This window comes from Cyprinodon variegatus, unplaced genomic scaffold (genome assembly GCF_000732505.1).
Source record: "Cyprinodon variegatus isolate N-32 unplaced genomic scaffold, C_variegatus-1.0 Scaffold86, whole genome shotgun sequence".
NCBI lineage: Eukaryota > Metazoa > Chordata > Actinopteri > Cyprinodontiformes > Cyprinodontidae > Cyprinodon > Cyprinodon variegatus.
Genome location: NW_015150539.1, coordinates 1,205,377 through 1,220,491, shown reverse-complemented (window position 1 = coordinate 1,220,491; position 15,115 = coordinate 1,205,377). Strand labels below are relative to the sequence as shown.

Sequence of the window (15,115 nt, the reverse complement as noted above, 5' to 3'; positions counted from 1 at the left end):
GTTGACATAAGGAAGACGATCAAATAATCAATCAAATTGCATATTAAGAGAGTAGATAAATGACATTGACTAGACTCCATAGCAAACGGGGAAGGTCATTTTAATCTTCTAAATATGCTGATGCTTTCATGTTCTATGATGTTTTGTCAGTTTTACTCTATATTTGTCCCTCACACAGCAACACACAGACTGACTCAAAGGGTGTTTTCAGCCAGTCTGTGTGGGGGTTAGCCGTGTGTAATTAAGCTCACCTTCTTATCCACTCATCTAAAGGCTCCGGTAAGAACCTCCACTGCTTTCCCTTCCTCTCTGCAGCCATAAGAGATCTAGATAAAGGATATGGCTGAGAAATGGAGAGAGAAGCAGAGGGCATGCCCCCGGCTACTTGCATTATGCACAACCTCAACAGGGTGTCTATGTATAAAATGACTTTTAATAAATCTGCTTCTTATTATTCTAATAGCTACAATATCTTTATAAAGGTCTGATTTTCTATGTGTTTGCACCACATGACCTTTCTGCAGCTGACCTGCTTTATATTTTATCTTGGAATCCCAGATGATGAATATTTAACACCTCTGCAGCATCACATTGCACAGACCAGATTTCCTAAAAACATTGGTTTTTCCAACAATGCTGAATGCGAAGTAAAATAACGCTCCTGTTCTAATGCTTCAACAGAAAATAAACTTGTGCACACATGAGCTGCAAAACTCCAAAAGTGCGACTAACCCAGTTTTAACTTTCTAAGCAGACATCAAAGTGAAAGGTAGAATCAGGTGAGGGGAAATCCTGAAAGTATTTCCCAGTATAATGAAAGCATTGCAAATTCAGAGCCTTGAAATCTAACACCAAATCCACTGCATGGGTATGGCCTGAAAAGACAAGCCCTTTAAAACCGACATGAACACAGACAGCATAAGGAATGGATCAAGGATGACAGCATTTATCACCAATCTGACTTCAGCAACCTAAAGTATCCACGCTTTGATCGACAGAAAAAAATATGAAATTGACAATTACCGGTACCTAAACCCAACCTGCTGCTTGACCTTTGCGATGACCTGGAAGTGTTCCACCTACCAGTTTCATGGTGAAATTGTTCTGCTCCCAACGGCAAAGCATCAAACTCATGTTGCGTCATGTAGCCAGCCTTCTTCTGAAACACCTGCCTCACATTTAGGATGACTGCGGGTGGAACTGGTAGGTCCACACATAGGCAACTGTACCACTAGCACCTAACAAAACTGGAGTGCAAAACAAATCCTGAAACACAGAAAGGAATCCAAGACTGCTTTGCAGGTTTAGTAACATAAATAAGAGCCTGAAGGGACTAAAAAGCTGTTGCTAACTTGGAAACCCGTAGGTCTGTATGCCTGGATTAGAAGAACCTCGTCCCTCCAGCTTTTCCCCACCCACTCTGGACCAGAGAGGAGGGTGAATTAAATGCTGGAGGTTAAAGGCAAGAGGAGCTCTGCAGCCTCTGATGCTGCTTTGAGATGCTGCCAAGCCAAATGCGCTGAGAAGAGGAGGAGAGGATCCTCCTCCTCCCTTGCCCACAGCAACACATTGTTCAATTGCTTTTCAATGGACCTTTGGTCATGTGGGGAGGAGACTGCATAAGAAAGGGACAGACCTTGCAACCTCTGTTACCCCTCCCCCGATATGACGCACCTCCCACGATAACAGCAAAAAGAATATTAAAGAAAAGCAGCAAAAAAACAGCATGATCCAGGAACTTTTATTTGCAATTTACAAAAATCGAACAGCTGAGAAATATAAAAGTTCAGGGGCCAAACCACTCAAAACCCCAGACTAAGAATCTGTTATCCAGTTATTTCTTCAAACAGCGTCTTACTGTGAGTGAAAGCCAAACACAGATGGACCAAACCACTCTCTGATCAGCCGTCACTCACAACTCACTGCACAATGTAGACACATGTATTTATGTGCATATGTTCTGTGGGTTCATAACCTAAGTATTTATAAAATTTTGAGTGCATGCGGAAGAGAACCCACAGCGCAGGTTGCCCTCTGTTCAAACTTGCTCCAACCCTTTTGTGCACAAAAACATACACATGCATGCATGCACACTCCATTCCTGACCACAAATTACAAGCTGGATTTGAATTTTGGGAAAGACCCAAGATTTACAAAAAGTTCCCACAGCAGGGGGAGGCCTGATCACTAACAACAGGCTGAACTAAATACTTAAAAGGTCCTTGACATCACAATCACTCAGAGGCCATTGGATACTTTATCCCTATTCTCTGTAGTGCTAAAGTAATATGCTATTCAATAACCCTTAAATGATATATATCAGTTTTACTGCAGCAAAATAGTTAAACTGCAACCAGACATCCATGACAGAAACAAGATCGACTCTTATCTCTTTCATCTGAATCCAGCATTTTATTTCACCCTAAAAAAAAAAGCTCATTGTGAGACAGTGCAACTTTTTAATATTAAGATTTGAGTGTTCAGTTTAGTTTAGAGTTTAATTATGCGTCAGTATCCAGATATAATATCCACAAGATCTAATTGGCAGTGTGTGTAATTAAACAACATATGCTAATTAATCATATTCTGAACAGCCCTACATCAGAGACTTTCATCAGGATGTTCAATAGAAGAACATTTTAAAACCAGAGAACAATGGCTAAAGTCTGATTTAGCATTCCTGCCAATCTGTTACTTTGCTAAACTGGTGCCAGTGCTTACTTATTGCCATTTCTTTCCATTTCCACTGCTTGAGGTACTGACTATGGCAGTGATTAGTTGGTGTTACCTCAGCAACTACATATAGATTTAAAATATCGTCATTGAGAGCAAACTAAGGCTTCTTGTTTGGGTGCACAATCTTGGCAATTAAAGTTGACTGTTTCTTATAATGCTGAATGCCAAGATAATCAGAACAATAATTATATTAAAATATGTTGCCTCATGCAAGATATTTTACTGAAAGGATTATAATTTTAACCAATATTAGAATCGCAAGACATCATGGAATGGCATAGTAATGGTTAAACATACAAACGGCAATACAGCAAAATGCTTAAGAGCGCTTGACATTTTTAGATGAAACCAAGGTTCCGAAACATATTTACTGTTGGGTGGATTGTTTTAATATGTTAATTAATGCAGAAAAAGCTGTAAATGTTTAAGCAACAAATGTAGCATCTTAACTTGCAGGACATAAAAGGAGACTCGTCCACTCAGTCTTAGCACCAGTCTAACATTTTCCCATTGCTTAGAACAGCAGAACTCAGCCGGGACTGTGACTCTACATTTGGAAAATATGTCAGCATTCAGAGCTCATGTTTTAAAGCAGGCTTTCAACAAGCTCATTAAGTGCAGCCACAGTGAGAGGATGGAGCATTGGTTCCTTTCACAGTTCAAAATAAAACACAGTGTAATGGGGGCAACAGGGGGGGTAACCCCACAAAGTAGGGGCTATTGTTCAGGGGACCCCTGCCATTGAGCTCTCATAGCTGGGTTACAAGAGTATTCTGATAATGGGGGGAGATGGACCCGCTACATAGACTCTCTGCTTGGGTAAAGGCATAGAGGGGGGTTTAGAGACATATGGACTAGCTGTAGATGGAGACAGGAACAAAAGATGGTGGAATGGGGTCCTTCTGTATGGACAAGGTTAAACTGATCTGTGTTTAAGTTTCTCTGATCTTTTCCTGCATCAAACACTACATTTTATATACTTTCAAAATATGAAATCTTTGAATGCCTTTGCTTAATAAAATGAATAAAAAATAATAAATAATTGAACTTTATAGGCTCACACTGGATAAATTTACCTCTGCATTTAACCCATCCCCTTGGGGAGCAGTGGGCAGCGATTGTGCGGCGCCCGGGGAGCAGTGTGGAGTTAAGGATCTTTGCTCAGAGACCCAGAGTGGCAGTCTGTGGGAGTGGGTCCGTTGTAAAAATATTCACGAATGAAAAGACACAATTAATGTTTAGATTATTAATACGGGAGTGGTGGCCTAGTGGTTAGGGCATTGTGCTTGGAATGCAGAGGTATGGCTTCAAGCCCCAGTCCCACAGACTGCCACTCTGGGTCCCCTGAGCAAAAACCCTTAATGTCAGGATTTGGTGTGGGATTGAGGACCCAAATGCAGAGGCAAGTAGGCAGAGGTGAATTTAGGTGGGTTTAATGAGGTTCACAGGAACTGAGACAGGAATCAAAAATCCAACAAAAAATAACAAACGAACCAGAACCAAGGAGACATCAGGGGAAAACCAAACTCTAGGAACCAGGGAGAGACGAGGTAAGCAGACAGACTTTAGACGAGGATCCAGCAAACAGGAACTGAATAGGGATGGCTTTTAAAGGGGACAGAGACAAAAGGAGGGCTAATGAGAGGATTAGAAACAACTGAGGACAGAGCAGAAAATAGAGCTAGGGATAGAGGACACAAGAAGGCAGCAGAGGACAACAAATGGAAAACCTGGAAGACAGGAACTAATAAGAAAACAACAAAATAATAATCAAATAACTAGGATAATTAAACATGGTGAAAAGAAAACTAAACACTAGAAATCAAGGAGTAAGGAAAGACAGAATACTCAAAAGAAAAACATAACAGAAACAGAAACCTAACACTTAATCCCACACTGCTCCCCGGGCACCGCTCAATGGCAGCCCACTGCTCCCCAAGGGGATGGGTTAAATGCAGAGAGTTAATTTCGTTGCTCTGTACTTGTGACAGTGGAATGGAAATAAAACACTGGGGGAAAAAAATCTTTGTGGAAAGACAAAATTGCTTTAAGGAAGAAATTACTTCAAAACTAATAGTGGCAAACATTTTGGAACTAGAAATTTATTGCACCACCCTATGAACACATTTCCATTTTTTTTTACCTCCTGTTTTAAATAGCTGTTGAAATTTTTCTTTTGTTAATTTTTGCCAAATCAAGTGCAAAGCTGAATCACAGACTAATCTAGGCATCCACTGTCCTGCTTTTCTATTCATTTAATATTTGTGCAGCTCTTTAAATAAACTTGTTTTACCCCTCCCCCCCTTTAAAGTATATTGAAATTGCAAATTGGCCTTGAACTAGACATCTCATATTCGACAGTTCAGTTATATAAGTACATGAACTAGTTAATATCTTTAGGCTGCATTGTTCAAAAGGGAACATAAAGACTGTTAAACAACAAGCGGAGACTGTGTATTAGTATGTGTAGCATTGTTAATAATAATAATTGAACTTTATTAATCTCATATTGGAGAAGTTTACCCCTGCATTTAAACCATCCTCTTGGGGAGCAGTGGGTTGCCATTGTGCTGCGCTCGGGGAGCAATCGGGGGTTAAGGGTCTTGCTCAAGAGCCCAGAGTGGAGGCAGTTGGATTGTGTGTGGGTCGGATTCGAACCGGGTACTTGCAACCCTCTCGGAGCACAAGCACACTAATCTAACCTACTAGACCAACACTACCCCAAACAAGTTCTAAGGGTGCTAAGAAAAAAGGTGACCGGTGGTTGGCTATAAAACCTTATTTAAAAGAAAAGAATAAAAAAAAAAGGTTTTCTCAGACTAAGATATTCTCTGTGTTCCCGTGTAGTTGTGTTTATTTTTAGTGGGTAACATTAGCTGAGGACATTGAAAGATTTTATAAATTAATAAACATAATGCAGTCCTTCAACTTAGATTATCCCCAAAATTCTAATTTTATTTTTGTATATACTTTGATCAATAATAACTCGGTGAGTAAAATGCTTCTTGAATGTCAGATTTACAACTCTGCTTTGGAATGCAATATTAACCACAGCAGCTTAGCTCTTTCCTGCATGTGCTCTCTCTTATTGCAATTTCATCGATGCTGAAATGAGAATAAAGCAGCTTGAGACGGTGCCTGAAGCTGCAGGAGAGAAGAGCTGAGCATGGAGATGTGAAAATACTCTCCGTCATCCTTTCAAAAGCAGACGGCACTGACACAAAGCAGGTCGATATTTCATTGCTGTTGTCATGTCTGTTTAACCTGAACAATCATATTCAACTCAACACGCTGTTCGGAGAGAAGGAAACCCCAGCAGCTAGAAGCACAGGCCCAATCATTAAACAGAACTATAGATATGATTGGATGGTTTTATACAACCGTAACTAGTAAGTGAAATAAAAGATGTCAAATATGCATCTATATCTACATCAGTGAAAGGTGTGCATTGCTAGCTCTACAGAGGTCCGACAGCAGAGAGGGAGCATCATGGCCCTGCTGTCACCTTCAACTTGATGCCCGGGGAAGAGTGACTTCAGTCCTGCTGACCTTTACCTCCTGATTTCTGTTTTCATTCAGGCTCCAGCTCCCAGACAGATATGATGCTGATTGTGTTAGTCTAACCGCTTGGGCAGGTCTGATTCTCCAGGGGGTGCCGCTCACAAAGCACCATTTGTGCTTCCCAACAAGCTCTATGTGACAACTGACGCAAGGAAAGAGGAGAAGCAGAGAAGCCAGAGTGAGGAGGGCACCTTGGAGAGGGATCGATGGAAGGATGTTGACTCAGGAGAAGCAGATGTAGGGTCTTAATTAATATGGTTATGTCCTCAGCCATGACCTCAGACAGGAAAAAAGTGGGGGCAACCGCACAGGAAGTGGAATCTGATCGAGATACATTAGGAAACAGATGAGGTCATTACTGCTGGAGCCAAACGCCATATGATCACAGCGTGAAAAAGTTTCGGCCACCTAGAGATTTTTCAAACCCAAATGTTTCAGAACAAGGAAATTTTACAATCCAAAAAATGTCATTAAAAATGCATCAATTTAATGCTTATATTTACCAATAGTGAAAGGTGTCCACAACAACCAAGGTAACTTCCCTTTAAAATAGAAAACTGATGATACCAACCTTGGTGACAACAGCTGGTGGTGATCTCTAACTTTAATGTGGATGAATTTGGATCCATTTTGTCAACATAATCAATGCCTCACAGTCACTGTAAGACAATTTTAGTTTTGAAGACTTTCTGGTGCACTTAAATTTACAAACTGAATCCTAAAAAAAAACATAAAAGCTCCAGTGGCGGTTCTAGGAATGTATTTCAGTGGCGGCTAAGGGATTTTCAGAAGTGGCCACATCAGCACCTAACCAGTGCTGGTTCCACAAAATGTTCAAAGGGGTGGTCAGGCAGCACTGATGTGTGGCTGAAAACTGATAGGTGGCGAAAACTTTTTATAGTCAATCTATACTGATCCAAATAATCCAACAGGAAAATGAAAGGGCACATCTAGATTTTCCAAATAAATCACTAAAAACAGACCAGATTTTAATTAGGTTCCCTGCTGATAAAGCTATATACATATTTATACATTAGTGCCAATTAAATTTATTTATGGTTTTAAATAATATATACATTAACTGGGCTGAGCAATGTTCTTTATCTCTAGAGAAGACTTCTAGGTGACTGCAGAGACAAACTCTCCCCTATAAAAACTAAAAACGACTTAATATAAAAGGGTTATTCTGTATTAAACCTCTTTATTTGTTGTTTATTATTGTGAAGGATTTTTGTCTACGTTTTTGTATTCAGTTTTTGGTTATTATAACAGTGTTAAAATGTAGGAAATTCCACATGATGGTATCACTGCTGACACCATCAGGCTTAGTCTGGAACTACTTGTTCCAGGGGTATGAAACTACATTGAAGAGGCAGCAACAAATAACCTGAGAGGCAACTACAGTGGTGGCCAAGGATTGAGTAGGAGTGGCCATGGCCTCCTGGCCGCTCCTCTAGATCTGCCCCTGCAGCCCCAGACCACCCCCACTATCACCACATATTTACTGGTAAGATGTTCTTTTTTTTATGCCATAGGTTGGTAACAGTACACATCTTCCATCTGAATTTGCTCAAAATATATTTGCCCATCAGGACTGTTTTTTTAGGTAATGTGTAGTAGACCTATATTCTTTTAGGACAACACTGGATTTCTTATTGTAACTCCCCCATAGATGCTAATTCTGGCAAGTCTTATCTTTTGAATCAGGAAAACCAAATTTAAGAAAGGCAGATAAGACCTGAGTGGGTTCCGTCAGCAGTGCCCCAACAATAATATGTGCAAATAGACAATGGATTAGCAAAAAACAAAGACATATAAATCTGTGATGATGCTTTTTAACAGGGAGGTAAATACAAAAAATTAGAGTTGTGACGCTCACGCCACAGAAGGTTTAGATGTGCCCAAGACATTTTCGGCAGCCAACCTGACAAGCTGGTAATAATGCCACTCTTTCTGACGGCCACAGTGGTGAGTGATTCTCATCAACCGATTAGAAAAAGTTTTATTAAAAATAAAAGAAATGCTACCACAATTAGATGGTAAATGACTTGTCTAATGGAGAAGGACATCCCCCCTCACCATAGTGGGTCCTTCTGAGCAGCATCCTTTAGCTGAAAAAGCTGCTACCTTTAGGCCTGCTGCTATCTGACAGGCATCTGCCTGAAGCAACCAGGCTGTCAGGTTTCTGCCATTCAGTCAGATCAATCTGCAGGACAGCTGCCTTGTTTTTTTTAAGAGAGGAAACACAGGTGTACTGTTGCTCTTATCGGCAGAAACACAGTTCTGCTGCTGGCTGGAAATCTCTTATCTCTTAAGAGTCAGCTGTCAAAAATGAAGGCGAATAGCCTTGATTTGTCCTTGACAAAGAGTGTTTAGGAGGCAATGCCTACACATAAACAGTGACACAGAATGATAAGGTTGTTAATTTGAATCCATAAGGATGAGACAATCCTCAATAAAACATGTTCCTTTTTCAAAGCTCTTTGTCTGAACTCTGCAGTCTGTTAAAACCTGGTTATTTCTTTCAACAATGATCCTCTTGACAATGAGCCTCTAAAACATCCATTAAATCTGGCTTTAACTAGCAGTGCCTCTTGAGGAGACATATGTCTGTGTGGTCCTTTGTCATGGAAATAATAAAGGCAATATAGCCACCCAGAACCCCCACCAATCTGTCCAGCTCTGGACAGGAAGACATTAGCTATCCAATGCAGCATGCTGCTGATCTGGCTTTCTCTCTCACCTGCTCAGATCTTCAGGAGACTCCAGCTGAATGCAAGAACCATAAAAAAAGGCAATATTGCATTTAACTGGACACTAGGAGGGAAGGAACACCAGTATTAAAAAAGGCCTCCTTAAGGGGTCAGCAAGGTTGAATCTGCTCAGAACATTTTATGTATCTCATAGAATTTTATATTTTCTTGATCACATTTAATTTATGTATAAAAGTATGTGACTAATTAAAACAAAGGTCAAATATTAGACCCATTTTGAATGTATTTGAATGTGATTTAATGGGAGCAAGTAAGGTTTCAGAATAGATGCTATGTTTTTATACTGCTTCATTTCATTGGAAACTATTGTAATTTCAACTTTCCACATCTTCAGTAACTCTAGCTTGTTTATAACTAGACTCCTTTATTAATAAGCATATTAAGGATTTAAAGAGTAATAATTAATACTACCGTAAATTATTTAAAAAAAAAAAGCAAAATAAATTAAATTTGATAAACCTTGTTGATTACATGATGAGCTGAATTGTCTTAGGATGCTGATGAAGACCTTTGGATCCGAATGGCTTATTTCAATAACACAGTGCAATCAATATTGAATATAGGTGTCATCCATTTAACTTTGGACCCATAATAACAAATACAAAGAAAGGGTGTTCAGTCAATATCGTCCAAGAAAATAAATACGTATACATTTAATCTGCTTCAATTATGAACCCATAACCTCCTGGTCCCAATTCCTCGCTGAGGCATCAATGGCAATGATGACTTGTTATTAAGCCAGAGCTTATTACTACTGAATAGGGATTTGTTTAAAAGCAGATCTCTTGATTATGTCTTCATGCAATTTAGATTTAGCTCATAGACTAATGGGCTTTAACAGTGAGTCCAGTTAGGCTTGACAGTTTGCCTTTTGCCTTCAAAGATTTGTATTTACATGGTAGGTCTTTATCACACAATTTCAAAGACAAATAGATTAGAAAATCCCTTTATTGTCCCACAATGGGGAAATCTCTCTTTGAATATGATAATATGAATGCTTTTCATCTTCCTATGTGTATTTTGCATTAATTATTTGCATTAATTTAAGGGTATGTAAAAACATGGCAGCAGATTTTACACCTTTAATATCTTTAAGAGCTGCAGCTTAAAATTAATGAGCGGACGACAGACTCTGGGATAAAACAGGAAAGAGGGGAGTGTTATGAACAACTGATCCATTAATAATTGATAGGGAAGCAAATATGCTGGCCTTGACAGAGCTGCTCACAGGGAGCTATGCCAGTGCATGACTTTATGAATGGAAAAGGGTGCAAAATAACTTGAACACTAGAGGGCAGCAGCGAGTTTATGCAAAAGACACCTCTGAGCAATAACAGCATTTTCAAAAGGTTTAAAGTCAGCACAGCCTGGTAGGACATTTAAACACACACAGGAAACCCTGAAAATACAGAGTAGTCTGACACATAGTGGTTGAATTTACACTCTCCAAGCCACAAAAACAACAGCAGATCTGCATCATCCCATCCTGTAAATAGGCTCTGGGTGCTTCCCTCTTCCTCCTCCTGCTGCTCTTGCTGCATTATGGCTTAACCCTTTGTTAAAGGTGTACGCAACATGCAAGCCAACTGGGCCGTCCAGCTGGGTGTGTGAGCTGCCGCTTCTCTTCACCACCTCTTCCCTAATCCCTCAGATAACTACTGGCTTACCTTGTCAGTACTTAAAGGTGTCATGTCCAACTCGTTTTATGTTTCCTGCTTGACTTTTCTTAAACATCTTCTGTCATTCAGCTGCTTAAGCCACTGGGTTGCTGCATTTTCTGTAACCATTTGACCAAGATATTTTAGAGCCCTTCATGCTTCATGGAGGTGATTTCATTTCCAGCAGGGCTTAAAACCTTCAGACAATGTCAAGTGTACCAAACAGAAGATGAGAGACCCTACAGTGCAGATGACCTGATAATTAGAATACAGTATCATTTATATATATATATATATATAACAATAGACTGTACAGTACATTTTAAGTTTACCTGAAAGTTTTGCCTTGTTGGATACATTTTGAATAAGACGCTTCTAAAGCTAGTTGCTGTTCACCAGATAAAGATGGGCTGGGATAGAAATGTGCACAAGAATGTGCCCCCTGGTTAGAAAAACAACTCAAAACCTCAGCCCACACCTATTGGGTAACTGTGCTGAATGGAAACCTATTTGTGGCTTTTGTGGGAGCCGAATCTCCCCCTCCACCTCCTCAGCAATTGGAATATCAGTATTCTCAACAGGACATCATATGTACAGTAGGCTAAGAGCAGTGGTTTTTAACCTTTATAATTCTTTATAGTTTTTTGACAAGGGAATCAGCAATTGGAAATGGATAGAAGAGGAATAAGTAATAGATCCCTTATTGCTCCTGGTGTACCAACTTCAAATGTGCCCCATTTTATCATTTAAAACGCTACTCACGCTGTGCTAAGCACTGGATGCTGAGAGGAAATGACAGAGAGATGGGAGAACAACACTGCAGGGTTACTTTCATGCTTGCAATTCTTTGTTTGCACTACTGAATAAAACTGACAATATAAAATTACTGATATTGGGGTTCTCAAAATTATACTACAGTCTTGCCATTTGACTAAAACTGCTTCTCCTATCATTTATTTTTTGCTTGTAATTTCTAAAGAATTCTTAGACTCTAACTTAAGATTCCTCCTGCATGTGTTAGAACTACAAACACTATCCTAAATATGTGAGTTCAAATGAATCAGCTTTCAAATATCTCTTGACATTTCAAACAGACAAACCAGCATGTTGCCCTTATGAAACGGGGCATAAGGAAACTGATATTTAACACTTTTCTGCAGCACCCTGGACTTTTCTACATCCTTATCTCTTGCTTATTCATAGACAAGATATACTTGAAAGCTACCCAGGTAGCAATGCCACCTTAGCACATAACAACATACCTTCAGTGACATTGTCGTAAGCTCCATTTGGATCGCAAAAAAATATGTGGACCAAACAATCAAACTCCCTTAACTTCTTTAGCAATACTGCAAAAGTAAGAATTTTTATAAGTATATAAGAAATACAAGCATCCTACACATCTCCAGAGAGCTCCCTCTTCTAACACAGCCCTCAGAAAAGATTTGGTTTACATTCAGTACCTATACAGTGTGAACATCATTTTGCTGAGGCCCTCTGCATATAAGAATGTTTTATTTTTATTCCCACTGGTTTTAGTTCAGTGACTGCCTGTAGCCGCAGCCCAAATATAAGAAAAATTAGATATCAATGCTGGACTGGATACAGCTCAGGACATGACTGCAATATTCAGGTCACTGCCACTGTTCACAGGGGTCAGGGTTAACATAGCCAAGGGTGACGAGGGGTGCTTCATCAGCACCACAGGGATGAGGAGGAGGAGAGAAAGGTGGACAGAGGGGGGGGAAGTCAAGAAAAAGTAGGTCAGTGAGAAAATGTGATTAGCCACAAATACAAACCGCAAACTCATCCCATGTCCAGAGACACTGGCCTCCTGTATCTTTAACCCAGCATGCGTCCAAGATACGTCACGCTCAGAGTCACACTTACTGGACAGGTTGGCAGGCATGCACAAATACAGACAGAGAAACGGCTTGTTCCCCTTGCTTCCTTACATGGTGTTAGAGCGATCCCTCTTGCCATTGCAGTCCCTTTGCCTGGGGTTGCTACGCACAGCCAATATTTCACAAACACAGCAAAACAGTCACCCTGATGTCCCACTGTGCTTCCATCCTGGACAGCAGCGTCATTGCCTGGCTCAGATCTAGGTTCTGACTTACAGAGCCCTACACAATTCAGTAAGGCTGCAATGATCTGAGATCATTTACAGAACTCTTATAAAGGATTCATACCTGAAACAGCTGTACCTGTAAACAAGTCTTTTCCCATATTTATTTTTGATGTAATTTTAGTCTTGTCTCAAATTTTTATCTTATCAAGCAAGGGAAGACAAACTAAACCTTAAATAATTTAAAATTGTGTATTTTATTTGCAAAACTGTTAATCACCATTTTTTGCTTTGCAAATCTACTAATCACTAAACAAGACCCAACAAAAGGTCAACAAAACAAGGGAGTAGGTTGAACAAGATGTAGCAGGTGTGAATAGTTTGGACATATTTGTCCTGACCTGAGGATTTCCAGCTGCCTCGGACTCCGGAGCATTTCTTGGGGGTCTTGAGGACACCTGCTGGCTCACTGAAGGGAAATGGCTCTTGAGAGGCACAGAAGACAGAGGTAAAGCTGATGGTCTGGTTGGGGCCTGGGGGATGGGAAGGGCACTGTGAACTGGTTTGGGTTTGGGGAGTCCTGACTTCATCTTTGAGGCCACCAGAATGGCTGGCATCTTCTCCTCCAGTCCAGAAAACGATCAAACCCCACTCCCCCACCCCTATCAGCGAGAAAGAGATCCTGCCAGTTGTCAGATAAAAATTCTCGTTGTAGCCAGTATGAAAAAAGCCCACCGTGAGGCTGCACCTGATCGATGTCTTGACTGAGGTGCAAATTATCCAGATCTTGGCTGCTTTTGTTGGATCTCTGCCGAGAAGTACGACAACCTTGCCAACATGCAGTGCAGTGTTTAAACCTTAAATGTCCACCTGTTTCCCATTATCAAGCAGCTTAAGCTCTCATAACATAGTAAATGTCCAAGGCTTTCTGGAAAATACCATGAATTTGACAGGATGCCAGCAAGCAAATCCTAATTCCCACCTTGAGGAATTCCCAGTTGCCTAGAAGCGATACAAGAGATTCCCTCCACAAACCTCCAGCTCAGATTAAGAGTCAACATTCAGCCAAAGAATCCCATCAGAAGGCGAGCAGTCCCTTATCATCCATGCCTTGTGAATAATGTCTTTGCCTCTGGACAACAGAAGGGAGGACGTGTTTTGTTAAGAAGAACAGAGCAGAAACAGATGGAGGAAAAAGGAGCAGCGATGCAGCGACTGCTTGCTTCAGCGACTGCTCCGCTTGTGACAGCACAGCCTGAAAACACCCCACACTCTACTCCACTGCACTCTCTCCCTCTCTGCCCAGCAGCAGGTGTGGCTTAGATCAGACTGACATATGTGAAGACAGGCTCAACAAATACTGGTGGCATCCAGCCTGCCGCTCGCTTATCCTGTTTTTCTTAACTACTCTTTGAAATATTCCCATTTGTAAAGCATTTAATTCTACATCAGAGTTTGAAAACTACCACTACCATTTACCAATTGGCCACTGGGGATCTGGAAGTTATGGTAAAAAAGGCTTACAGTGGGATAAGTTGCTTTCAAGAATCCAATTCCTTGTATAAATCAGCAGTTTTCTTTCAATAATTTTGTTTAAAGCAAAGATATAAAACAATTATATGAAAAAAGTCACAAAATAGTTTGACCTTAGGTCTAATGTCCTCTATCAAATAATAACATTAACACAAGCATTAAAAAACATTTGGTATAGCTGTATTGAAATATGATAGCCTGAAATTGGCTGAAATAATTTTCTGTAGTTCCATCCTGTTCTTACATCATTAGGATTCGTCTTCTCCATGTGAGGATGGCCAATTAAAGAAACAGTGTTGGACCAGCCTTATTCCCAGCAGGGCATGAAAGGCTGTAAAGTTTTGACTCAAATCTTAATGCAGTGCTTGAGGAAAAAGCTAAGGAAATTGTGGACAAAAAATTAAAGAAATAATCTTAACTCTCAACAAAATACCTGCAAAATGCAGGAAAGAAAATATCAGCATATTTGGTGTCAAATGCATGAGGTAGAAGAAAAAACAGATGGAATTTCATTCTACTTGCACATAGTAGAGAGCCAAGATATATAGATGTGGGCCATAAAAGCTAAAAATATAACTATTCAGAGTTCTTAAAACAGAATTCATAGAAAAATTCAGAGGAAAAATAGACCCAGCATTATGCTAAATAATGGTTCTTCATTGTTTAAGAGGATGTAGTGTTACAGAAATTTGGTGAGAGTTTCATTAAATGTTTCACCAGTGCTAGATAGACATGGCAGTTGATGAGTTTGTTATAAGATGGCAAAGAGATTGCAAACTGGAGTG

The 15,115-nt window shown here is 40.1% G+C and overlaps 1 protein-coding gene across 6 annotated transcripts in view; it reads right to left on the bottom strand.

The window, feature by feature from the left end:
* The window catches only part of nav2 (neuron navigator 2), a 101,594-nt gene extending 87,598 nt beyond the window's left edge, over nucleotides 1-13,996 (bottom strand). For 3 of the 6 annotated variants that reach the window (XM_015373380.1, XM_015373378.1, XM_015373379.1), the window contains exon 1: nucleotides 13,199-13,995. In XM_015373380.1, coding sequence (XP_015228866.1) covers nucleotides 13,199-13,414 — 216 coding nt within the window. In that variant the 5' untranslated portion in view covers nucleotides 13,415-13,995. Of the gene's footprint in view, nucleotides 1-1,083; nucleotides 1,480-13,198 lie in introns of those variants that run through there. The other 3 variants (XM_015373376.1, XM_015373377.1, XM_015373382.1) reach the window with 2 other exon arrangements.
* Nucleotides 13,997-15,115: the final 1,119 nt, after the last annotated feature.